This window comes from Pantherophis guttatus, chromosome 4 (assembly GCF_059756535.1).
Source record: "Pantherophis guttatus breed Tessera chromosome 4, ASM5975653v1, whole genome shotgun sequence".
Taxonomy (NCBI): Eukaryota; Metazoa; Chordata; class Lepidosauria; order Squamata; family Colubridae; genus Pantherophis; species Pantherophis guttatus.
This window is the reverse complement of record NC_142066.1, coordinates 4,443,059-4,470,180: the sequence shown is the minus strand read 5'-3', so window position 1 is coordinate 4,470,180 and position 27,122 is coordinate 4,443,059. Positions and strand designations below refer to the sequence as shown.

Below are 27,122 nucleotides of genomic sequence, written 5' to 3'. Positions count from 1 at the left end.
TTGGGGTGGGGGCTGAGGGGAGAAGCCCTGATCCGTACCCACCCCCCCTTACCCCCACGGCAGATTTATTTTATTTTATTTTATTGGCAAAATAATAATAATAATAATAAAAAAAAAAAGCACCCGGCTGGACCGTTTTTTCCTCCTTCCATCCCACCCCAGATTCAATAAATGGGAAGGGGTTTTAGGAAGGAAGGCAACTGGCTGGGAAGGAGGAGTGGGGGGGACCGGGAGGAATTGAGTGGGGGGGTGGTTCGTTCTCCTGCCGCCGGGGCCCCCCCCCACCAAAAGGCAGATTGAATCCGAAAGGAAGATGGAGAGAGAGAGAGAGAGAGAGAGAGAGAGAGAGAGAGAGAGAGAGAGAGAGAAAATCAGGGTGGAAATAAAAAGAGAGGATAGGAATTATTCTTGAGGGGAGGGGGCTGCCAGGGGGAAAGTCCCTTGGGGGGGTGGGAAAATGGGGAGGGGGTCTCCCTTGGGTATGTCAACCGGCCCCCCCTCCTCAAATGGAAAAAGGGGGGGGTGTTGGCATCAGATCCGGAAACAGGAGAGGGGGAGAGGTGGCCGTTGGGTTTTTCTGTCTGGTAGAACCCCTTTAAAAGGGGGGGCTTTGGGGGTCCCCTTCCCACGCATTCCCCCCCCTCCTCCCCCAAAAAAAGACACAACAAAAGGTTGTGATTCCAAAGATGTGTTTATTTTCATTATTACACAGAAGGCACCGAAGCAGGGCAGGGGTGAGTACCAGCGACTTGTGTACCCCCAAGATTCGGGCTGTTCTCCCCCGTCTTGGAACCCGTCCAAGCTGAGTTTCTCCGCCCCCACCACAGAAGACCCTCCCCTAATTTCCCCAGAAGCATTAGGGAAGCCCCTTCCCTCCCCCCCACCACCATATCGCCCTCAATATCCCCTCCCCAACCTCCAAGAGGTACAAAGTTTAAAACAAACCAGGATCAAACTAGCCATCTTTCACTCAACACGGGCTCGGAGCGAGCTTGCGCAGGGGGAGGTATCTCCTTGCACGCACGTGTGCAAAGGACTCCCTTCAACTTCAGCCTTTTCCACCTAAAATCCCACAGGACACACACACACACACACACACACACACACACACACACACACAAACCTGGTTAGGAGGAGGTCCATTTTTTTTTGGTGGCCATCACTTCTTCTCAAGAAAGTTGACCTCTCTCTCTCTCTCTTTGAAGCTGACCCAACCACCATCCCAGCTGGGACACGACACCCCCCTCCCCAATCACCCCCACATCTTATTTCTGAGGTCCCCGTTGTGCGGTTATCTCATCCGTCGTCATAGCTGAACCACGGAAGGCACCACGATCTCCTGGTCAAAGACGGGCTGGGGTGCCACCAGCCACCACCACCGTCTCTCCGGTGATGTAGTCGGCATCGGCGGAGCAAAGGAAAGAGACGATGCCCGAACAGTCTGATGGGACTCCGATCCTGGGGGAGAGGAGGGGGACCTGGGTTAGTGGTCAGAGGACCTTTAGGACACCTGAAGATTGGATCTGTTGTCTTCATCCAGAAACATAGTTTGCGGGTGGAAGCTTAGGGAAGTAGGCCTGGAGAACATCAAACCAAGAACTATCTTGGTGGATCGCTCAAAAGCTCAGAAGGTCGCATCTATTGGTCAACTAGATGTCTACAAGAAGACAGGAGGCCTTCTGCAGCTGACCCCCTTGCAATATTTGGAGGTATCTGCTCCAACTTGCAGATCACATGGAGTCTAAGAGGTGGATGGTCTTCAAGAAACCATTTGGAGGGATCTGCTCTAACTTGCAGGTCACATGGAGTCCAAGGTGGATGGTCTTCAAGAAACCTGTCCTTCAGGGGTTCCTTCAATCTCCTGGAGGGCAGATTTCTTGAAGGCCATCCACCATCTTCATGTTCCTTGCATGTTAGAGGAGCATATTTCCTTCAATCTCTTGAAATCCACAGGTTAGTGAGATGTGGTTTGAAGACTACATCTTTGGACCTGTGTGTTATCTCTTTCTTGTAAGCTTCAGCGGGTTGGGGTGGGAAAATGAAGAGAAATATCTCCTTCAGCTTTCTCCAAGAAATATCTCCTTCAGCTTCTCCATGTTCTGCCTGGTTTTTTTCGGCCTCTTACTGCATTTTGACAAGAGTCCTAAGCAAACGTTTGAGACTTGGACTTACGACGGCTTGTCAAGCTAGCCGTTTGGTGCCGCCAGAATTACTCTGGAGTCCGGCAGCATCATAATTGGAAATCAATAAACCCATAATTAAAATAAGCAATGGCTTTGATGACAAACCAACCAGAAGTTTGCTGCATTGATCCAGAAGGTGGAGGATGATGGCTAGTTTTGAAGGGGTGTGGGTATGGGGCCCAGTTTCCATGGTTATCATTCTGGACTGGTCCCGTATCGGTGATTTGGTCAGGAAATCCTGTCTGAAGGGCGATTTTGGGAGTGTTTTTAAGCAACGGATGTGCAGTTGTGGATCAGGTCATGGGGTGGGACAGGGAAGACCAGGCCAAATGGCCGCAGGAAAGGGCACAATCTTTTTCTGCAAACAGAAGAGCAATTCTTTCTATCTATCTATCTATCCATCCATCTATTTATCCATCATCCATCCATCCATCATCTATCTCTCGTTCTATCCCTATCCATCATCCATCCAGCCATATCCATCCACCATCTATCATCCATCCATCATCTATTTATCCATCATCCATCCATCCATCATCTATCTGTCTGTCTGTCTATCTATCATCCATCCGCCATCCATCCATCCATCATCTATTTATCCATCATCCATATCCATCCATCATCTATCTTTTTATCTCCATCATCTATCTATCTATCATCCATTTATCCATCATCCATCCATCCAGATCCATCCACCATCTATCATCCATCCATCATCTTTTTATCCATCATCCATCCATCCATCCATCATCTATCTGTCTGTCTATCCAGCCATCATCCATCCATCATCTATTTATCCCTCATCCATCCATCCAGATCCATCCATCATCTATCTCTCTATCATCCATCTATCATCTTTATCCATCATCCATCCATCCATCCATATCCATCCATCATTTGTCTGTCTGTCTGTCTATCTATCATCCATTCATCATCCATCATCCATCTATCCATCATCTATCTCTCTTTCTCTCTTATCTCCAACCATCATCTATCTATCATCCATCCATCATCTTTTTATCCATCGTCCATCCATCCATCATCTATCTTTCTATCTCCAACCATCATCTATCTATCCAACATCCATCCATCATCTTTTTATCCATCATCCATCCATCCATCCATCATCTATCTGTCTGTCTGTCTGTCTATCTATCCATCCATCATCTATTTATCCATCATCCATCCATCCATATCCATCCATCATCTAACTCTTTTTCTCTATCTCCAACCATCATCTATCTATCCCTCATCCATCCATCCATCTATCCATCATCCATCCATCATCTATTATCCATCATCCATCCATCCATATCCATCCATCATCTATCTCTTTTTCTATCTAGATAGATAGATGATGGTTGGAGATAGAAAGATAGATGATGGATGGATGGACGATGGATAAAAAGATGATGGATGGATGATAGATAGATAGATGATGGTTGGAGATAAGAGAGAAAGAGAGATAGATGATGGATAGATGGATGATGGATGATGAATGGATAATAGACAGATAGACAGACAGACAGATGATGGATGGATATGGATGGATGGATGAATGAATGATGGATAAAGGATGGATGGATGGATGATGGATAAAAAGATGATGGATGGATGTTGGATAGATAGATGATGGTTGGAGATAGAAAGATAGATGATGGATGGATATGGATGATGGATTATCTATCTATCTATCTATCTTATATATCTATCTATCTTACATCTATCTTATATGTATCTATCTATCTTATATCTATCTATCTATATCTAATATCTATCTATATCTATCTTATATCTATCTATCTTATATGTATCTATCTATCTTATATCTATCTATCTATCTTATATCTATCTATCTATATCTATCTAATATCTATCTATATCTATCTATCTTATATCTATCTATCTTATATGTATCTATCTATCTTATATCTATCTATCTTATATCTATCTATCTATCTGTATCTTGCTATCTAACTTATATCTCTATCTATCTATCTATCTATCTATCTATCTATCTTACCTACCTACCTACCTAAATTTATATATACGTATAGATATATAGTCCTTGACTTACAACAGTTCATTAGCAGCGAACAATGATGTTCAAAGTTGCATCACTGAAAAAAAGTCGCTTATGACCTTTTTACACACTTACAATCGTTGCTGCCTCCCCATGGGCAGGCGATTGAAATTCAGATGCTTGGCAACTGATTCATACTTATGACGGTTGCAGTGTCCCAGGGGTCACATGATCCCCTTTTACGACTTTCTGGGAAGCAGTCAGTGGGGAAGCCAGATTCACTTAACAGCCATGGCAAGAAAAGCCGTAACTTGGGCCAAAACCTACTTAACAAATGTCTCCCTTAGAAACATAAATTTTGGGCTCAATTGTGGTCGTAAATTGAGAACTATAGATGATATATATATATATATAGTGTGATATTAAATTAAAATATATTAATTATAAGGATCAAAATAATTAGAAATTATTTAAATTATGTCACCATAAATATGAAGATGATGATAAATGTTAAATTATAATGCAGTTATCAATACGAATATAATTATCAACGTGAAGTTTAATGAAATTATAATGCCGTTATAAAGCGTCAATATCATTATGAATTTAAGTTAAATGAAACGGTAATGTACTTAGAAATATCAACATAATGATAAGTATCAGCTAAAATTAAATCGTAATTCAATTATAAATATCAGTACAGTTAGGAAAATTCTAATGGCATTAATAATATAAATATAATCATAAAGTTAAGTCAAATGCCATTCTAATTTACTTAAAAATATAACAATAAAGAAGAAAATTAAAAATATAATTTAATTGTAAAAGGAACAGCTGAAGTTAGAATCAGACCACCGAGTCCTGATTTTAATGCAAAACTTTGATTTATCCCAAATTACCTCTTTATCCGCAAGGTTTCCAGTATTCGGCGTTCTGTGTTTTCATCCTGCCAAAACTAGAGAGAAACAACAGCGGTAAAAATGATTTGATGTCCTCCTTTTAATTTTTTGGGGTATGGAGAGCCCCACTGTTTGCAATTACAGGCTGTCCCCAACTTTTTCAAGATGGGTGGACTTCGACTCCCAGAAAGCCTTGCCACTTTTTAAGATGAGTGGACTTCGACTCCCAGAAAGCCTTGCCAATATTTAAGATGGGTGGATTTCGACTCCCAGAAAGCCTTGCCAATATTTAAGATGAGTGGACTTCGACTCCCAGAAAGCCTTGCCACTTTTTAAGATGAGTGGACTTCGACTCCCAGAAAGCCTTGCCACTTTTTAAGATGAGTGGACTTCGACTCCCAGAAAGCCTTGCCACTTTTTAAGATGGGTGGACTGCGACTCCCAGAAAGCCTTGCCAATTTTTAAGATGGGTGGACTTCGACTCCCAGAAAGCCTTGTCAATATTTAAGATGGGTGGACTTCGACTCCCAGAAAGCCTTGCCAATTTTTAAGATGGGTGGACTTCGACTCCCAGAAAGCCTTGCCAATATTTAAGATGGGTGGACTTCGACTCCCAGAAAGCCTTGCCAATTTTTAAGATGGGTGGACTTCGACTCCCTGAAAGCCTTGCCACTTTTTAAGATGAGTGGACTTCGACTCCCAGAAAGCCTTGCCAATTTTTAAGATGGGTGGACTTCGACTCCCAGAAAGCCTTGCCACTTTTTAAGATGAGTGGACTTCGACTCCCAGAAAGCCTTGCCACTTTTTAAGATGGGTGGACTTCAACTCCCAGAAAGCCTTGCCACTTTTTAAGATGGGTGGACTTCGACTCCCAGAAAGCCTTGTCAATTTTTAAGATGGGTGGACTTCAACTCCCAGAAAGCCTTGCCAATTTTTAAGATGGGTGGACTTCGACTCCCAGAAAGCCTTGCCACTTTTTAAGATGAGTGGACTTCAACTCCCAGAAAGCCTTGCCAATTTTTAAGATGGGTGGACTTCAACTCCCAGAAAGCCTTGCCACTTTTTAAGATGGGTGGACTTCGACTCCCAGAAAGCCTTGCCAATTTTTAAGATGGGTGGACTTCGACTCCCAGAAAGCCTTGCCAATATTTAAGATGGGTGGACTTCGACTCCCAGAAAGCCTTGCCACTTTTTAAGATGGGTGGACTTCAACTCCCAGAAAGCCTTGACAATATTTAAGATGGGTGGACTTCGACTCCCAGAAAGCCTTGCCAATATTTAAGATGTTTGGACTGCGACTCCCAGAAAGCCTTGCCACTTTTTAAGATGGTTGGACTGCGATTCCCAGAAAGCCTTGCCACTTTTTAAGATGGGTGGACTTCGACTCCCAGAAAGCCTTGCCAATATTTAAGATGGGCAAGCCTTCGACTCCCAGGAAACCTTGCCACTTTTTAAGATGGGTGGACTTCGATTCCCAGAAAGCCTTGCCAATATTTAAGATGGGTGGACTGCGACTCCCAGAAAGCCTTGCCAATATTTAAGATGGGTGGACTTCGACTCCCAGAAAGCCTTGCCAATATTTAAGATGGGTGGACTTCGACTCCCAGAAAGCCTTGTCAATATTTAAGATGGGTGGACTTCGACTCCCAGAAAGCCTTGCCACTTTTTAAGATGGGTGGACTTCGACTCCCAGAAAGCCTTGCCACTTTTTAAGATGAGTGAACTTCGACTCCCAGAAAGCCTTGCCAATATTTAAGATGGGTGGACTTTGACTCCCAGAAAGCCTTGCCACTTTTTAAGATGGGTGGACTTCGACTCCCAGAAAGCCTTGCCACTTTTTAAGATGGGTGGACTTCGACTCCCAGAAAGCCTTGCCAATATTTAAGATGGGTGGACTTCGACTCCCAGAAAGCCTTGCCAATATTTAAGATGGGTGGACTTCGACTCCCAGAAAGCCTTGTCAATATTTAAGATGGGTGGACTTCGACTCCCAGAAAGCCTTGCCACTTTTTAAGATGGGTGGACTTCGACTCCCAGAAAGCCTTGCCACTTTTTAAGATGAGTGAACTTCGACTCCCAGAAAGCCTTGCCAATATTTAAGATGGGTGGACTTTGACTCCCAGAAAGCCTTGCCACTTTTTAAGATGAGTGAACTTCGACTCCCAGAAAGCCTTGCCAATATTTAAGATGGGTGGACTTCGACTCCCAGAAAGCCTTGCCACTTTTTAAGATGGGTGGACTTCGACTCCCAGAAAGCCTTGCCACTTTTTAAGATGGGTGGACTTCGACTCCCAGAAAGCCTTGCCAATATTTAAGATGGGTGGACTTCGACTCCCAGAAAGCCTTGCCACTTTTTCAGATGGGCAAGACTTCGACTCCCAGAAAGCCTTGCCACTTTTTAAGATGGGTGGACTTCGACTCCCAGAAAGCCTTGCCACTTTTTAAGATGAGTGAACTTCGACTCCCAGAAAGCCTTGCCAATATTTAAGATGGGTGGACTTTGACTCCCAGAAAGCCTTGCCACTTTTTAAGATGAGTGAACTTCGACTCCCAGAAAGCCTTGCCAATATTTAAGATGGGTGGACTTCGACTCCCAGAAAGCCTTGCCACTTTTTAAGATGGGTGGACTTCGACTCCCAGAAAGCCTTGCCACTTTTTAAGATGGGTGGACTTCGACTCCCAGAAAGCCTTGCCACTTTTTAAGATGGGTGGACTTCGACTCCCAGAAAGCCTTGCCAATATTTAAGATGGGTGGACTTCGACTCCCAGAAAGCCTTGCCACTTTTTCAAGATGGGTGGACTTCGACTCCCAGAAAGCCTTGTCAATATTTAAGATGGGTGGATTTCGACTCCCAGAAAGCCTTGCCACTTTTTAAGATGAGTGGACTTCGACTCCCAGAAAGCCTTGCCACTTTTTAAGATGGGTGGACTTCGACTCCCAGAAAGCCTTGCCACTTTTTAAGATGGGTGGACTTCGACTCCCAGAAAGCCTTGCCAATATTTAAGATGGGTGGACTTCAACTCCCAGAAAGCCTTGCCACTTTTTAAGATGGGTGGACTTCGACTCCCAGAAAGCCTTGCCACTTTTTAAGATGGGTGGACTTCGACTCCCAGAAAGCCTTGCCACTTTTTAAGATGGGTGGACTTCGACTCCCAGAAAGCCTTGCCAATTTTTAAGATGGGTGGACTTCGACTCCCAGAAAGCCTTGCCACTTTTTAAGATGGGTGGACTTCGACTCCCAGAAAGCCTTGCCAATTTTTAAGATGGGTGGACTTCGACTCCCAGAAAGCCTTGTCAATATTTAAGATGGGTGGACTTCGACTCCCAGAAAGCCTTGCCAATTTTTAAGATGGGTGGACTTCAACTCCCAGAATTCCCCAGCCCAGAGTCTTGAGGAATTCTGGGAGTTGAAGTCCACCCATCTTAAAGATGAAAAAAAAAATCATTTGCTCTAAAATCTCTTTCCTGCCTTAAAGATACTCACGGGCGAGCTGAATTTCGTGCGGATGAGGCCGGGCGCCAGACAGTTGACCCGGATGTTGTGAGGGGCCAGTTCGTTGGCCAGGTTGCGGGTCAAGCCCAGGAGGGCCGTCTTGCTGACGTTGTAAGGCCCGAGGCTCTAGGAGAGAAGGGGCGAAGGAAGCAGAATTAGGGGTACCTTTAAGAGCCTACTTCCGGGCTACTTCCGCTGACTGCCGGCTACCTGCAATTTGGCAGTTCGAATCTCACCAGGCTCAAGGTTGACTCAGCCTTCCATCCTTCCGAGGTGGGTAAAATGAGGACCCAGATTGTCGGGGGGCAAGAGGCTAATGCTATTTCTCTCTATCTTATCTATCTGTTTGTCTGTCTGTCTCTCTCTCCATCCATCTATCCACCCATCCACTATATCTGTGTCTATCATCCATCCATCCCTCTATGTTTATCTGTGTCTGTCTATCTCTAATTCTGTATCTATTGTTACTATCTTATCTATTTATATTCATCCATCTCTATTTATATCAATCTATACGTGTATTTCTCTATGTAATTATGTCTACCAATCTATCTTATTTATATCTATCTGTATCTTTCTGCGTCTATATTTATCTATCTCTATCATCTATTTATCTATACATCTCTCTCTCTATGCCATCTATTATCTATCTATCTATCTATCTATCTATCTATCTATCTATCTATCTAATCTCTCTATCATCTATTTATCTATCGATCTACTATCTCTTTCTCTCTATGCCAGCTATGCCATCCATCCATCCATCTCTCTCTCTCATCTATTTATCTATCCATCTACTATCTCTATGCCATCTATGCCATCTATCTATGCCATCTATTGTCTATCTATCTATCTATCTATCCATCCATCATCCATTCATCATCTATTATACATCCATCATCTATCATCCATCCATCATCTATTTATCTATCCATCTACTATCTCTATGCCATCTATGCCATCTATCTATGCCATCTATCTGTCTATCTATCTATCCATCTAATCTATCATCCATCCATCATCTATTTATCTGTCATCTATCTATCTATCTATCTATCTATCCATCCATCCATCCATCCATCTACTATCTCTCTCTATGACATCTGTCTATCCATCCATCCATCCATCCATCCATCCATTTCTCTATGCCATCTACTCCATCTATCCATCATCTACCTACCTACCTACCTATCATCTATCATCCATCCATCATCTATTTATCTGTTATCTATCTATCTATCTATCCATCCATCCATCCATCCATCCATCCATCCATCTACTATCTATCTCTATGCCATCCGTCTATCCATCCATCCATCCATCCATCCATCCATCCATCCATCCATCCATTTCTCTATGCCATCTACTCCATCTATCCATCATCTACCTACCTATCATCTATCATCCATCCATCATCTATTTATCTGTCATCTGTCTATCTATCCATCCATCCATCCATCCATCCATCCATCCATCCATCCATCCATCTACTATCTCTCTCTATGCCATCTGTCTATCCATCCATCCATCCATCCATCCATCCATTCATCCATTTCTCTATGCCATCTACTCCATCTATCCATCATCTACCTACCTACCTATCTATCATCTATCATCCATCCATCATCTATTTATCTGTTATCTATCTATCTATCTATCTATCTATCTATCTATCTATCTATCTATCTATCTATCTATCTATCTAATCTATCTTTTAAACTTTTTAAAATTTTAAAATTCTTCAACTTTAAATTTGTTTTATGAATTTGGGGTGTTTTAAATTTCATTTTCCGGGCCAATTATTTAATTGTATTTTAATGCTTTTTTAACATTTGTATTATATGTATTTTATCTGGCTGTTCACCGCCCTGAGTCCTTCAGGAGTAGGGCGGTATACAAATTCAATAAATAATAATAATAATAATAATCTCTATCACCTATTTTTTTTTTTAAATTTGATTTATATGCCGCCCTTCTCCGGAGACTCAGGGCAGCTTACAATGCATTAAGCAATAAGCAATATTTATCTATCCATCTACTATCTCTCTCTCTATGCCAGCTATGCCATCCATCCATCCATCTCTCTCTCATCTATTTATCCTGGGTGCATAAAATCTACACCTAGTTACTGGTTACCAGTTCTTAGTCACATACTTCCCCTGCACTTACGACGACAAGAAGCTCTCATTCGGGAGTATAGTAAGATCCTGTTAAATTCCTCTCTACCCATTCATGGATACATTCCTGATATCTTAAGATGCCGATTAAAATCAAGAAACCCACCACTCTTGACAGCGCTTAAGCTGCTGGCCGATCATCAGAACACCACACAAAAGTGGATGGAAGTGTGGAGTAGATATTCCTCCCAAGATATCACTGAGCATATTAATCCTAATAGCATACCTCCAGGATTTAACCTACCCCGACATATATGGGTGACATATAACAGAATTAGAACGACTCATGGGGTGTGTGCCGACTCCTTGTATAAATGGGGAAAGATACCTTCAGCACAATGCGATTGCGGGGCACACAGACAAACTATCCAACATATAGTGAGGGAAAGCTCTAACAGAAGGTATCCAGGAGATTCTAGGGACTTCCTCCGCATAACGACGACAGCTACTGACTGGATCTCCAAACTCGACACTAAACTCTGAAATGTTCTTTCTGTTTTCCTCTTAGGTTTTCTTACTGCTCTTTTTCTAATTGTTTTAATCCTTTTAACCTGTAAAAATGAAGTATTTTAATATTGTGTGTGACCAGCCAGACGCTAAATAAATAAATAAATCTGAATCCTCCCACTTGAACTGGGAGACCCAGGACAGAATAAAGGGGAATAATTGATTTCTCCTAATTTGGAAAACCAACTTCCTAGATCAGGGGTGTCAAACTCAAGGCCTGTGGGCCTGAATCCGCTTAGATCTGGCCCGTGGGGCCGCCTGGAAACAGTGGACCGGCCTGTGGTGCAAAAATGGAGCTCGTTTTGTGGCCACGGCGGCCTCCTGCAGCCCTCTGCCAGCAGAAATGGAGCCCGCGTGCGGCGTCCATACTTCCAGTTTCACTAGCAAAGGCCATCGTGACTGAAAACAGCCTCACCGAATGATGTGGAGCTGGCTGCGCCCACCCCAGCCATGGCCCCCCAGCCCCCCCCCTCCCCGACGTCAAACACAACCCTGATGCGGCCCTCAACGAAAGGAAGTTTGACACCCGTGTCCTAGACGCAATTGCAGCAATTGCATTCGCCTTTTTTTGCCGCTGCGTAACGCAACTGACTCCTTATTTAGGTTCAAGGAGAAAGACATCTAATTCGTTTATTCCATTTTGAGAGACGGCCCGAAAGACGCAAAAGAGAGAGAAAATTATCTGCTTCACTCACTGGAAACGGCATATATCCAGCAACGGACGCCACGATGACGATGGAGCCGCTTCTGGAACAAAGCAGGGGATTAAGAGAGGCAGATTCCCCCCCCCTCTTTTTTCTTTGTGAGAAATATAAGAATTATTCCTGTAAAAGCATAACCTGAGTTACGCCATTTTAAAATCATGTTAAGGCTTTATTTTACCTTGTATAACCTGATTATATAATTTAGCTGACATTTAAGAACATGATAAAGGAACTGTGTAATTCCTGTGTTCTTGAGAATATGTTTATCTTGCAGGAAATATGCTCTTGAGTCAACTTGCCCTCATTAATTAAAGGAAGTACGCAATTGATGTTTTTGAGGGGTATTTCTGTTGGGAATTGGGGAATTTCCAGGGTGGATCATGTACTACATATGTTATATAAGATGTTATGTAAGATCTGAAACTGATTCCCAAGGGACTTTATTGACGTGTATTGTGATGTTCCTGAAGACTATAAAACTCATGTAAACTGTTTTATTTCCGTCTTTCCTCTCCTCCAGAGAGAAAGGCCCTTTGCAAAGAATAAACTCTGTCCCAGGATTATTTTAGTCTCTGTCTCTTTAAAACGGTAATGGGGTTTTCCTGTCGATCACATTCTTCCGCTCTCGTATTCCTCTAATTCCCCTGGAAACAATCACTATTTCTCCCCCAACCTATCTTTTCTGACCTAGGCTTCCTGAGAAAGCATAAATCCCAGTCTTAGTCCCAAAAAAACCTCTTTTATTGAGGTGGCTGTGAATTACGGTCATTCACAGCCCGTAACGATACACCAACAGTCTGTGAAGATTCCGACAGATGTCTGCTCGAGTTGACACAGTCTTTCGGGGTAATGTTGATAAACACCCACCTTTATGTCCCTTGAAACGCTGCCAGAAACCTAATTGTCACAGAGGCAAACGGACTTCTCAGAGCTTGAATGGACTATATGAACTAATTGCTTCCTTTTTTATGTTTTATGAGAGGGGCCAATCATCTCCAAGCCTTACTCCTGAGTCGCCCTTTTTTTCCTTAATTGTTCTTGCCTTATGGCAGCTCTGCGCATGCGCACACTGGGAACGGGCTCACACTGTTCTTCTGCCTCGCTTATGTCGGATTCCGGAGGCTCCGGAGGCAGCACATAACTACCCGATGGCCCTGGCCCCCTCTCTTCCTCTGACGTAGAGCCCTCGTCCGAGCCTTCCCCAGACTCCAGGACTGGCCCACGTTCCTCCCCAATCTCCTCACTGCCCGACTCTGCTGCCAGCTCCGCAGACCGCCGGCGGGCCACAACAATACCTCACAAGGTTGCTGTGAAGAATAATTAGGATTCAACAAACAAATAATGGAAGATTTCAATTTAGCACAAATGTTTGTACTATTATTAGAATTATTATAAGCGTGTTAAAAGTAATAAATATGATTAATAATGTTCTATTTGTATTAAAAGGTAGGATACTTAGAACAAGGTGATTGGCATGGAAATGACACATTGAAATATTGAATGATTAAATAATGAAAGGTTATAATTGAATAAAAATATGGGTATTATTACAAGGATTGTATCAGCTTGTTAAATGAAACAGAGATGATTAATACTATTTTATTTGTACTAAAATGTATGACATAGGTACCACACTGTTCACACTTTGATATGTTTGTAAAAAATAAAAAAATAAAAAACTTAAAAAATAATAATTAGGATCTCCCTAATCTACTGAAAGAAGCTTTTAAGAATCTTAATGTGAAATGAAATAACGTTCTGAAGCAAGAAAATAACTTCCATTTTTTTTGAGATCATGAGTATCTCAAAATATTATATATTATAGAATATAATATTCTGGCCACGAAGACTGAAAATTTGTTGTGTTTCCCATGAATGCAGCAGGCTCCGAGTGCAAATTCTACCTCCCTTGAAAACGGACCCCCTCTCCTTCACAAAGCCAGGGATTTATCGGAATCAAGAGTCTTCTTTTTATAGAGCAGCTTTCAAAGGGCTGGAGAAATTCACAACGAGGACTAGAAACTTGAAATGGAGTTGTCAGGAGAAAGAATAGAAAAAGAAGAAGAAATACCGGTAGTCAAAGCTGATCAGAAAATAGGCAAGAAGGGAAAAAAAAGAAAAGAACGAGAAAGAAATAATAATCTAACAATTTTCCAGCCCAAACGTTAACTAGAATATATAAATTATACATTGGACTGAGGGAATTTACCTCCTGCTTTAAACTGAAAGACGGTACAGGTAGACCTCGACTTACGACCACAATTTCCACCGCTCAGCATGACCGTCGTTAAGTGAGTTAGGCCCCATTTTACGACCTTTCTTGCCCCGGTTAAGCGACTCGCCGCTGTGGTTACATGGGTAATGCAGTCATTAAACGAATCGACTTTGACTTGGCTTGGCAAAAGGGGAGCACGTGAGCCCCCGGGACACTGCAGCCGTCATAAATTTGAGTCAAAGTTGCCAAGCGTCCGGATTTTGATCACCACGTAACCATGGGGATGCTGCAACAGTCGTTAAGCGTGAAAAAAGAACTCACTTTTTTTCACAGTGCCCTTGTAGCTTGGAACGGTCACTAAACGAAGGGTTGTAAGTCGAGGACTGCCTACACGTCAATGAAAGAGGAAAAAGGACCCCAAAATATTAACGTTGCCATGACATACTCACCCCCTTTTCTGCATATGAGGGACCACCAGATTGGCTAGCAAGGCTGTTGCCTTTACGTTGATATCCAATATCTGAAACAAATAACAGGTATGACCTGGACTTACGACCGTTAACGCGTCCAGGAATCTCGATCGGCTGTCCTTACGGCCGTAAGACGAGACACCCACGCGATTCTGCCGACCTGATTTTAACCCCCATTTTTTTCCCCATGGCCGTTGCAAAGTCATCCCCGCGGTCAAAAACCATACGCCCTGCTCCCCCTCGCCATAAAAGCGGACACGGCTGTCGTAAAACGAGCAACAGCGTGTCCATTTTGGAGAAAAACCGGCCGGAAAAAGACTGGAAACTCACAATAACTCACTGTCCTGGGTCCGAGTCACGCCGTCACCGACCTCAAACGTGAAACGTAAATCTGGCGTGTTTGTATATATTGTGTGCGTTTGTGCGCTCTCTCTCTCTATGTGTGTGTGTGTGTGTTTGTGTGTATTTTTGTGCTGATGATAGAGTCCTGGAACCAGACAGTAACTAGGGATGTGATGGTGAACCTATGACACGTGTGTCACAGGTGACACGCTGAGCTGTATCAGTTCCGCTCCAGTGTGCACACGCGTGCCGGCCGGCTGATTTTTGGGCCTTTCGGGCCCACCGGAAGTCAGGAAACATGTCGTTTCCGGCCTCCAGAGGGCCTGGGGGAGGGGGGGGAGGCCGTTTTTGCCCTCCCCAGGCTCCAAGGAAGCCTCTTGCGCCTGGGGAGGGTGAAAAACGGCCCTTCCAGTCCCACCGGAAGTTGGCAAACGGGCCGTTTCTGGTCTCCGAGGGGGATGGGGAAGGCTGTTTTTGTCCTCCCCAGATTCCAAGAAAGCCTCTGGAAACTAGGGAGGGCGAAAAACGGGCCTTCCAGTCCCACCGGAAGTCAGCAAACGGGCTATTTCCAGCCTCCGGGGGGAGTGGGGAAGGCTGTTTTCGCCCTCCCCAGGCTCCAAGAAAGCCTCTGGCGCCTGGGGAGGGCGAAAAACGGGCCTACCAGGCCCACTGGTAACATTTTTGCCGTCATGTGCCAAAAAGTGGGAGTGCGGAGAGGTCGTGCGCGCATGTGTGGGGGCATTGAATTATGGGTGTGGGCGCGCAATCCTCCAGTGCTCTCCCACTTTTGGCCCGTGATGGGAAAAATGTTAGCCATCACTGAACTAGGGGATCTGTCCTAATTTCAAACGGTCGCTAAGCGAACCACCGTAACTAGTTTTGGAGGGGGATCTGTCCTAATTTCAAACGGCCGCTAAGCAAACCGACGTTAAGTGAGGACCAGCCATAAAGCGGGAAAGCAATATTTTAGCCCCGTTTTCCCAATCCGTTTTTGCAGATGTTTGGCCTTGCCAGCGGGTTTGACCAACATTCCTCCGACATGTTGGCCACGCTAAGCTCCCTGCAAGGGTGCACCTTTCGGGACTACAAAGCCCATCGTTTTCTCCTCTGTCCCCATCTGCAAAATGTCTCACCTTGTCCCAGACTTCCTCCGTGGCGTCCAACATACTTCCGAAAAACGGGTTCACGGCTGCATTGCTGACCAAAATATCAATTCCCCCGTAGCGCTCGACGGCCTGCGGAAAAAAAAGAGAATTAAACACCGTCGTTTAAGAAGTTAACCCGATTTTTTTCAATTTTGAGGACTTTTTAAGAGGGCTGGACTTCAACTCCCAGAATTCCCTAGGCAGCTTTGCTTTGCTGACTGGGGAATTCTGGGAGTTGAAGTCCTCACCTCAAGTTGCCAGGGTTGAAAAACAAATTCAATCTCCTTTTGCAACTGTTTAAATAAAACAAAGGCAATATGCAACTCGACCCAATTCGCTTCCCGTGACACAAAACAGCAACCAGCGGTCCTCCACTTACGACGACAATTCGCTTAGTGACCGTTCGAAGTGACCCCGGCATGGAAAAAAGTGACCTGGCACCGTTTTTCACACTTCTGACCGTTTGCAGCATCCCCATGGCCACGTGATTTAAAATTCAGACGCTTGGCAACTGATTCATATTTATGACGGTCGTAGTGTCCCGGGCAGTGGTGAAATCTAAATTTTTTTCCTACGGTTCTGTGGGCGTGGCTTGGTGGGGGTCATTGGACTGGGTGGGCATGGTTATGTATTTATGTGACCTGGGGGGGGTTGTTTCAAAAGACAGAAACTCACTTTAACAATGTCCTGCTGGAGCAGGGGGTTGGACTAGATGACCTCGAGGTCCCTTCCAACCCTGGATTGCTGTGCTCTTTCAAGGGATCCTCTGAAGCTGCATCTAGTGCCAAGTTTGTGGTCCTTCCTCTCCTTTTTCCCTCCTTCCCTTTCTTTTTCTTTCTTTCTTTCTTTCTTTCTTTCTTTCTTTCTTTCTTTCTTTCTCCACTCCCTTTCTTTTTCTCTCTCTCTTTCCTTTCTTTTTTTCTCTTCCTTCCCTTTCTTTATTTCTTTCTCTCTTTCCTTTCTTTCTTTCTCTTCCTTCTCTCCCTTTTTCTTTTTTCTTTTTCTTTCTTTCTCCCTTCCCTCCCTTTCTCTTTCCTTTCTTTCTTTCTCTTCCTTCCTTCCCTCCTTCCCTCTTCTTTCTTTCTTTCTTTCTCCCCTCCCTCCCTTTCTTTCTTTCTCTTTCCTTTTTCTTTCTTTTCCTTTCTTCCTTCCTTCCTTCTTTTCTTTCTTTCTCTTTCTTTCCACCCCCCATCTCCCGTTTTTGGCCTAGCAGGCCTCAGGGAAGCCTCCTGGGAGCAAAAATGGACCCCCCCCCAATAGGTAGTAAAAAAATGCTTTAAAAAGTAAAAAAAAAAAAAAAGTTCAGAGGATCCCGCAGTTGTTGTCACAACTGATTTTCGGAAACTTTATTTTACCTTTTTAAAGCATATTTTTACTACCTATTGCATTGTAAGCCGCCCTGAGTCTCCAGAGAAGGGCGGCATATAAATTAAAGCAAAAACAAAACAAAACAAAACAAAAAAAACAAAAAACGGCTAGTTAAAAAAAATGCTTTAAAAAAGTTAAAAAAAAATTCAGACGATCAGCTGTGCCGCATGATCCTCAGAACTTTTTAAAGCATTTTCTTTACTACTCGTTTGGGCGAACCAGTAGCATTTTCACTACCGGTTTGGGAGAACCGCCCCGAACCGGTAGCATTTCCCCCCCCCCTCCAGTCCCTGGGTCACTTTTTGCGACCTTCCAACAATGCGGGTAGCCAGATTCGTTTAACAACCTTGTAAACTAACTTAAAAAGCTTGCAGGGGTTCAGTTAAGAACGGTGGCAAGAGAAGTCGTAAAACGGGGTACAATTCACTTCACAAAATGTCTCGCTCAGCGACAGAAATTTGGGCCTCCATTGTGGTCGCAAGTCGAGGACTACCTGTAAGATATGCGAATGGTGAAACCAGCCAGCCCTTTCTGAAAAAGCAGCAAAATTTTAATTTTAGGATCTGAAAACCGCCGAGGAGGAGTGAAAAAGTCCTGAAAATCGGAGAAAATATAGATTTTTTTTCCCTTTTGGAAAAATGTTTTTTTTTTACCCCATCCTGGCCCAGTTGGGAACGCAAACTGGGAAAAAGGATTCCCAGTTCTCTCTCTCTGTAGCAAGTTGAGCCTTGCACCGTAGAAACCACAATGGCAGAGAATTTTGATTGCAAGAAACTCGCCTGAGGGAAAATATCAACCCAGCCTCTGGTTTTTCCACCACAAAAACACACAAACACACACACACAGCACAAACGAAAGGTGCTTCGGTTAAAGCTGCGACAGGATTCCCTTGGAAAATCCCGAATTTTGGAAGAAATTCCAGAGCTCTCAGGGGGCTGAGTCCATTTTCACTCCCCCATCGTGAGAATCAATTCCGAAAAGTTTGAAAACGAACACCCGGAAACTTAGTTCATCTCTTCCAGGGAGTCCTCGATTTATAACCATTCATTTAATGACCATTCGAAGGAGTGGTGCGGTGGCCTAGAGGCGGAGCCCTCTCACCTCACAATCAGGAGGCTGTGAGTTCGATCCTAGGCCCCTTGGCATCCTAAAGTCTCAAGAGACTATGGCAGTGATGGCTAACCTTTTTGCCATAGCGTGCCAAAGGCGGGGGTCGTGTGTGCGTGCCCACAGCCATTATTCTATGCGCCCCACCCCCGCACATGTGAAACCCACCCCGGCTTTTGGCACACGATGGCACGGTAGGCCCATTTTTCATCCTCCCCAGGCTCCAGAGGCTTTCTAGGAGCCTGGGTAGGGCCAAAACAGCCTACCGGACACCCTCTGGGGGAGGGGAGGCTGTTTTTGCCCTCCCCAGGCTCCTAGAAAGCCTCTGGAGCCTGGGGAGAGCAAAAAACAGGCCTTCCCCACCTACTCCCAGGCCCTCCAGAGGCAGGAAACAGCCTGTTTCTCTACTTCCGGTGGGCCCAGAAGGCCCGAAAATCAGCTGGCTGGCATGCAGCTGAGCTCGCGTGCCCACCGATATGGCTCTGTGTGCCACCTGTGGCATGCGTGCCATAGGTTCGCCATCATGGGACTACGGTATCGTGCTCTGGAAAGAGGTCCTAAAACAGCATCTACAGTGACTAAAAAGGCCAATTCGAGAGTGGCAATCCCTTCCACACTGAAGGTGGTACATTCGGTCCCCTGCCCAGCCTCCAGATTTCGCTGGTTCCGGGACTCCCTCTTTGCCTCGGCCTGCCGAACAAGCGTCTCTTCGAATTGGAGAAGGCCGTGCTGCGTCTTTAGCCTCCAAGCTGAACGATCGGAGGTCAAGGGTTCCCAGTTGTTAATGTCCGTCCCCCTCTTGCAGATATCCTTATATCGCAGCTGTGGTCTCCCTCTGAGGTGCCTTCCCTGCACTAATTCTCCATACAGGAGATCTTTCGGAATCCGACCATCAGCCGTTCTCACGACATGCCCCAGTCAGCGCAGACGTCGCTGTTTCAATAGTGTAGACATGCTAGAAATTCCGGCACGTTCCAAGACTGCGCTCTTTGAGACTTTGTCCTGTCAGGTGAATGCCAAGAATTCGTCGGAGACAGCGCATATGACAGGTGTTCAACTTTCTCTCCTGACGTGCGTAGAGGGTCCAAGACTCACTGCGGTACAAGAGTGCGCTCAGGACGCAGGCTGAGATCTTTGTATGTTCTGTCAGCTTCTTATTAAGCCAGACTCTCTTTGTAAGTCTGGAAAATGTGGTGGCCACTTTACCATGTGTGGTGCCCCCTTGAGGAGCACCCGGAGGCTCCAGCTGGTCCAGAATGCGGCCGCGCGGGTGGTTACGGGAGCGGCGTGGCGCTCCCATGTGACCCCCCCTCCTGTGCGAGCTGCACTGGCTCCCGGTGGTCTTCCGGGTGCGCTTCAAGGTTTCAAGGTTTTGGTTACCACCTTTAGAGCGCTCCATGGCATCGGACCAGGGTACTTACGAGACCGCCTTCTGCTACCAATAGTCTCTCACCGACCAGTACGCTCCCATAGAGAGGGGCTTCTCAGGGTGCCGTCGGCCAAACAGTGTCGACTGGCGGCCCACAGGGTGAGAGCCTTCTCTGTGGGGGCACCTACCATCTGGAACGAGCTCTCCCCGGAGATACGGAGGATCCCGGATCTGCGCACGTTTCGTCGTGCTCTCAAAACATTTTTATTTCAGCAGGCTGGCCTGGCCTAACTCTCCCTTTTAAATTTTAAATCGTTTAATTTGTTATAAATTGGGTGTTTTAAATTTGTTTTGGTCAAAAAAATTAATAATTTTAATGGATTTTTAATGTTTGTATTATCTGTATTTTATTTTGGCTGTTCACCACCCTGAGTCCTTCGGGAGTAGGGCGGTATAGAAATTTGATAAATAAAATAAATAAATAAATAAATACCAATACGTTTATTCAACTCAGTATCTAAAGAGAGAGTGTCAGAGATAGTTGAGCCGAGGTACACAAAGCCATGGACGACCTCCAGTTCTTGTGCAAAGATTGTAATACAGGGAGGTAAATCCACGTCCTAACCTATTATTTGTGGGGGTTTTTTCAGGCTGATTGTTAGTCCAAAGTCTTGGCAGGCCTTGCTAAAACTGTCCATAAGTTGTTGAAAGTCTTCAGCAGAGTGAGTGAGCAGTGACGGCAGCATCATCAGCCAAGCGGAAATTCCGTAAGCATTTCAGCTGGACTTTAGACTTTGCTCTCAATCTAGAGAGATTAAAGAGTTTTCCGTCTGATCTGGTCCTGAGGTAAATACCCTCTGTCGCAGTTCCAAAAGCATGTTTCAGCATGACAGCAAAAAAGATCCCGAATAAAGTTGGCCGCTCTCTACATGGGGCTCCCCTTGAGGAGCACCCGGAGGCTCCAACTGGCGCAGAGTGCAGCCGCGCAGGTGGTTATGGGAGCAACATGGCGCTCCCATGTGACACCTCTCCTGCGCGAGCTGCACTGGCTCCCGGTGGTCTTCCGGGTGCGCTTCAAGGTTTTGGTCACCACCTTTAGAGCGCTCCATGGCTTAGGACCTGGTTATTTACGGGACCGCCTACTACCACAAGCAACCTCCCACCAGCCGGTACGCTCTCATAGAGAGGGGCTCCTCCGGGTGCCGTCAGCTAAACAATGTCGACTGGCGGCCCCCAGGGGGAGGGCCTTCTCTGTGGGGGCACCCACTATCTGGAACGAGCTCCCCCCAGAGATACGGAGGATCCCGGATCTACGCACTTTCCGCCGTGCTCTTAAGATTCTTCTATTCCAGTAAGCCGGCCTGGCCTAATTTTCTCCCCTGTTTTAAAATTCTTTTACATCGAAATTTTAATTTGTTTTAAATTATTGGGATTTTTTAACTGTCTTGGGCTAAATTATTTAACCTGGTTTTAATTCTATTTTTTAACTTTTGTATTTATGTATTTTATTTTGTGCCTGTTCACCGCCCTGAGTCCTTCGGGAGCAGGGCGGTATAGAAATCTAATAAAAGACAAAAGACAAAGACAAAGACTCTACTTTGAATATCAAAGAAATCTGAAGTTAAGCTATCAAAAACTACAGTGTCCTTCATTTCCTCATGAAAGGACCTGATGATGTTCAGGAGCTGAGGTGGACATCCAATCTTGAGGAGAATTTTATAAAGGCCGTCCCTGCTAACACGCATGCCCTAGTCACTTCTCGCCTGGACTACAGTAACGCTCTCTACACGGGGCTCCCCTTGAGGAACACCCGGAGGCTCCAACTGGTCCAGAACGCGGCCGCGCGGGTGATTATGGGAGCGACTTGGCGCTCCCATGTAACACCTCTCCTGTGCGAGCCGCACTGGCTCCCAGTGGTCTTCCGGGTGCGCTTCAAGGTATTGGTTCTCACCTTTAAAGCGCTCCATGGCTTAGGGCCAGGGTATTTACGAGACCGCCTTCTGCAACCGATAACCTCCCACCGGCCAATATGCTCTCAGAGAGAGGGCCTCCTCAGGGTGCCGTCGGTCAAGCAATGTCGGCCGGCGGCCCCCAGGGGGAGAGCCTTCTCTGTGGGGGCACCCGCCCTGTAGAATGAGCTCCCTCCCGGAATACGGCTGATTCCGGACCTCCGTACTTTCCGTAAGGCCCTGATGACTTTTTTATTCCACCAAGCCGGCCTAGCCTAAAAAGTCTTATGGGTTAGTTTTTTTTTTAAATTGTATAGATGTGGGGTTTTAAATTGGGAGGCCGATCGATTTAATTTATTTTAGTTGTTTTTAACTTTTATGTTATATGTATCTTAATTCCGGCTGTCCACCGCCCTGAGTCCTTCGGGAGAAGGGCGGTATATAAATTTAAATAAATAAATAAATAAATAGATAAATAAATAAATAAATAAATAAATAAATAACCAAGTCAAAAGCCTTCATAAGATCTATGAAGGCTACAAAAAGTGGCTGTCTTTGTTCCCTGCATTTCTCCTGAAACTATCTAAGGGAAAATACCATGTCAGTAGTGGACCTGTTAGCTCGAAATCCACACTGTGATTCTGGATAGCACTTGGAGCCTCTTCAGTACGACACGGGCAAGCAGGTTGTAGAAGAAGACACTAAGAAGAAGAGATGCCACGGCAGTTGTTACAGTCACCCCTGTCACCTTCGTTCTTGTAAATACAGATATTTGCATCCTTCATGTCCTGTGGTACTCCACCTTCCCTCCAACAAAGACCGAAGATTTCATGTAGCTCAGTGGAGATGTTCTCTTTGCATCAGGAGGCTGTGAATTCAATCCTAAGTAGAGGCGGCTATTTCTCTCTCTGGGCAGACTGAGAATATATCTGCTGAACAAAACTCCGCACTGGCAACAGGAAAGGCATCCGGCCATTTAAAAAACACTCTGCTAGCTCCATTCAGTTGCCCAGATTCCACCCCGCAAGGGATGATGGGGTCGTTGAAAGACGATGATGATTTAGTGACGGTTTCGAAGTTACAACGGCACTGAAAAAAGTGATTTATGATCGTTTTTCACGCTTAACCACCGTTGTAGTACCCCCGGGATCAAAATTCCGACGCTTGGCAACTGGTTTGTACTGTACTTATGACGGTCGCAATATCTGGAGGTCACACGATCCCCTTTTTGTGACTTTCTGACGAGCCAAGTCAACGGGGAAGCCGGATTCGCTTAACAACCGCGTGGCTAACTTAAGAACGGTGGTGATTCGCTTAACAACGGTGGGTAGAAAGGTGGCAGAACGGGGCGAAATTCGCTGAACTGTCTCGCTTAGTGACAGAAATGCTGGGCTCGATTGCGGTCATAAGCCAAGGACTGCCGGTAGTGAAACAATGGGGCAAGATACACCATGGAGGAGGGGGCGCTTACCACATCCATTAGGCGCCGTCTGTCTTCTGCCTTCCCCACGTGGCACACCAATCCTGACACGCTGAGATTCTCGGCCTGCAATTCAGCCACCGCCCGGTCCACGTTGGCCTGCTTCCGGCTACTCACCAGCACGTGTGCCCCGTCTTGTGCCAGCCGGCGTGCGATGGCTAAGCCAATTCTGCCGAGACAGAAACGTGATACAGGATGACCCCGACTTACAACCGTTCGTTTAGTGACCGTTCGAAGTTACCAGGACGCTGAAGAAAGCGACTTCGGACCATTTTCCACACTTGCAACCGTCGCACTCGTGGTCACGCCATCCAAATTTCGGACACTTGGTGACTGACTCATATTTACGAGAGTCGCAGTGTCCCGTGATCCCCCTTTGGCGAACTTCTCACGAGGCCCAAGTCAAGGGGGAAGCCCGGATTCACTTAACGACTGTCTCAAAATTTAAGAACTGCAGCGATTCACTTAGTGACCATTCGAAGTTACCACAGCACTGAAAAAAGTGACCTATGGCCATTTTTCACACTTTACGACCATTGCAGTATCTCCATGGCCACAAGATTAAAATTCAGACGGTTGGCAACTGATTCATATTTATGACGGTCGCAGTATCCTGGGGGGGGTCACGTGATCCCCTTTTGCGACCTTTCGACAATTGGATAGCCAGCTTCACTTAACGACCTTGTTACTAACTTAACAACGGCAGGGATTCAGTTAACAACCTTGTTACTAACTTAACAATGGCAGGGATTCAGTTAACGACGGTGGCAAGAAAAGTCGTAAAATGGGGTAAAATTTGCTTCACAAACGTCTCGCTTTAGCGACAGGAATTTTGGGCTCGATTGTGGTCGTAATTTAAGGACAACCTGTAATAGGATGTATCCGGCCTTTCCGTGCAATTCTTGGTGCCATTCTGCAGATAAAACAGGTACGGATAGTCCTCGGCGTACGACCATAACGGAGCCCAAACTTTCCGTCGCTGAGCAAGACAGTTGCGAAGTGAGTTTTGCCTCCTTTTGCAACCTTTCTTGTCACCGGAGTTAAGTGAATCGCTCGAGTTGTTAAGTCAGTGACACGGTTACTAAGGGAACCTTGCTTGTCTACACCAAGGGTAAACGATATAGGCCGTCCTCGACTTACGACTGCCAAGGAGCCCTACATCGCTAAGTGAGACACTTGTTAAGCGAGCTTTGCCTCGTTTTACGACCTTCCTTGCCACACGGTTGTTAAGTGAATCACTGCGGCTGTTAAGTTCGTCACATGGCCGTTAAGTGGATCTGTCTTAACTGTGAAAAACTGTACAGGTAGTCCTCGACTGTTGTATGTCAAGGACTACCTGTACAGTATACAGGAGTCCTCACTTAACAACCATGGAAGTTATGACAGTCGTTAAGTGAGGACTGCCTGTATACGGTATAGACCAGTGTTTCTCAACCTTGGTAGCTTGAAGATGGGTGGACTTCAACTCCCAGAATCCCCCAGCCAGCAACGCTGGCTGGGGGATTCTGGGAGTTGAAGTCCACCCATCTTCAAGCTACCAAGGTTGAGAAACACTGGTATAGACCTTCATTTCAAGGTTTGAAATTACATCAGCTGTTTCCAACCCAGATCAGCCGGATCCACAACTTAACACATCTGACTAGTGTCGAAAGCTACAGCCGAGTGAAATCATGATTTTGAAATCGTGATTTTGAAATCGTGATTTTGAAATCATGATTTTGAAATCATGATTTTGAAATCATTTCAAAATCGTAGCCCTGAGCGGGAGAAAGGCAGAAAGGAGGGGATCTGAGCTGAAACTAATTCCGTTGAATTAGGTCACAAAACAGGTTGTTGCAAAAGCACACAGAAACGGGAATTCGTTAAGTTAGTCGGTAACTGCAGCCTTGATCCAGGAAAGAAACTGGAAAGAAACTCGCTGCCTTGAGTTACTTGTAAAATAATAAAGGTGGGATACAAACAGGAAGGAAGGAAGGAAAAGAAAGCGAGAAAGAAAGAAAGAGAAGGAAGGGAGGGAGGGAAGGAAGGGCAAAGAAGAGAAGAGAGGAAGGAAGAAAGAAGGAAGGAGCAAAGAAGGAATGGAAGAATGGAAGAAAGGAGGGAGGGAAGAAAGAAAGGAAAAGGAGGGGAAACAAAGGAAGGAGGAGGAGAGAAGGAAGGAAGGAGGGAGGGAGGGAAGAAAGGAGAAGGAGCAGAGAAGAGTAGAAGGAAGAAAGAAGGAAGGAAGAAAAGAAGGGAAGGAAGGAAGGAGCAAAGAAGGAAAGGAAGAATGGAGGGAGGGAAGGAAGGAGAAGGAGCAAATAAAAGGAGAGGAAGAAAGGAAGGAAGGAAGGAGCAAAGAAGGAAAGGAAGAATGGAGGGAGGGAAGGAAGGAGAAGGAGCAAATAAGAGGAGAGGAAAAAAGGAAGGAAGGAAGGAAGGAAGGAAGGAAGGAAGGAAGGAAGGAAGGAAGGAAGGAGCAAAGAAGGAAAGGAAGAATGGAGGGAGGGAAGGAAGGAGAAGGAGCAAATAAGAGGAGAGGAAGAAAGAAAGAAGGAAGGAAGGAAGGAGCAAAGAAGGAAAGGAAGAATGGAGGGAGGGAGGGAAGGAGAAGGAGCAAATAAGAGGAGAGGAAGAAAGGAAGAAAGGAAGGAGCAAAGAAGTAAAGGAAGAATGGAAGAAAGGAGGGAGGGAGGGAAGAAAGAAAGGAAAAGGAGGGGAAACAAAGGAAGGAGGGGGGAGAGAAGGAAGGAAGGAGGGAGGGAAGAAAGGAGAAGGAGCAGAGAAGAGAAGGAAGAAAGGAAGGAAGGAAGGAGCAAAGAAGGAAAGGAAGAATGGAGGGAGGGAAGGAAGGAGAAGGAGAAGAGAGGAAGGAAGAAAGAAAGAAGGAAGGAAGGGAGGATGGAAGGAAGGAAGGAGTAAAGAAGGAAAGGAAGAATGGAGGGAGGGAAGGAAGGAAGGAAGGAAGAACACAAAAAGTCACATCTTCAGCAGAACCCCAAGAAGTGGCTCCTCATCTCTCCTTCAAAAGTGCACCCCAAGGTTTAATTTCAAGCGGGAGGGGCTGGTAAGGCTGGCAAGAGTGCCTCTGAGCGAGTGCAAAGTGCTTTCCTTCCTCCCTTCCTTCCTCTTTCCAAAATCCGGCCATTCTCTTCTCTTCCATTTGGGCGCCCAAAAAGTTCCCCTCCTGGCCTCCTGCAGATCCTATGTGTGTGTGTGGGGGGGGAGAGAACCACAACTCCCAGCATGCCCTTAGAAGGTTGGGTGGTCGCAGGCGACCCGAGCCCGGTGCATTCTGGGAGTTGCAGTCTCCCAAAGCTTGGCAAAGTTTCTTTCTCCCTCCCTTGCTTACCCTTCGGTGGAGGCCGTCACCAGGGCCACTTTCTCGGCCAGGGAGCGGCCGGCTGAGGTGCTGCTCATCCTCGCAAAGCGGCTCCAAGCAAGGCGGCCGGCGGAGAGCAGCGCTCTTTGCATGGGGACCTTTGGATCCCGCGCAGCTCCGCCTGCAATGCAAACCCGAATCTGGGGAGTGAAAGTGGGAGGGGCGGGGGCGGGGGCAAGAGCGAGGAGGGGTTAGCGAGCGCCCTCTGGCGGGCGAGGCCAGGGCTGCGCCTTGCAGAGGGAGGGAGGGAGGCAGGCGGTCAAGCACCGCGAGAGTTTCTCCAGCGCGCGATCTCGCCGCCGCCCCGGGAGGGAGGCTGCTGGCGGAGT

General features: G+C 45.7%; 1 protein-coding gene across 2 annotated transcripts; it reads right to left on the bottom strand.

Annotated features, from left to right (window-relative positions):
* Window positions 1-672: 672 nt before the first annotated feature.
* On the bottom strand, window positions 673-27,122 carry LOC117656433 (dehydrogenase/reductase SDR family member 4-like). Of its 2 annotated transcripts, none has more exons than XM_060684819.2 (8): window positions 26,764-27,122; window positions 23,424-23,601; window positions 16,148-16,249; window positions 14,652-14,722; window positions 11,979-12,030; window positions 8,591-8,725; window positions 5,106-5,161; window positions 673-1,458 (listed from the first exon to the last, which is right to left on the bottom strand). In XM_060684819.2, exons 1-8 carry the CDS (start codon window positions 26,883-26,885, stop codon window positions 1,344-1,346), a joined length of 831 nt encoding a protein of 276 aa, XP_060540802.2. In that variant the 5' UTR covers window positions 26,886-27,122; the 3' UTR covers window positions 673-1,343. The 2 variants fall into 2 exon arrangements, with proteins under 2 accessions (XP_060540802.2, XP_087747807.1); XM_087891681.1 differs by having other exon boundaries at window positions 11,979-12,027.

What these genes read in the sequence shown, in the direction of transcription:
- LOC117656433 (XM_060684819.2), bottom strand. Translation starts at nt 26,885, where the DNA reads ATGCAAAGAGCGCTGCTCTCCGCCGGCCGCCTTGCTTGGAGCCGCTTT. An exon ending in GACGGCGCCTAATGGATGTG is followed by an intron (nt 16,250 to 23,423) that starts GTAAGCGCCCCC and finishes TTTTTTCCGCAG; the next exon opens with GCCGTCGAGCGCTACGGGGG. An exon ending in CCTCATATGCAGAAAAGGGG is followed by an intron (nt 12,031 to 14,651) that starts GTGAGTATGTCA and finishes GCTTTGTTCCAG; the next exon opens with AAGCGGCTCCATCGTCATCG.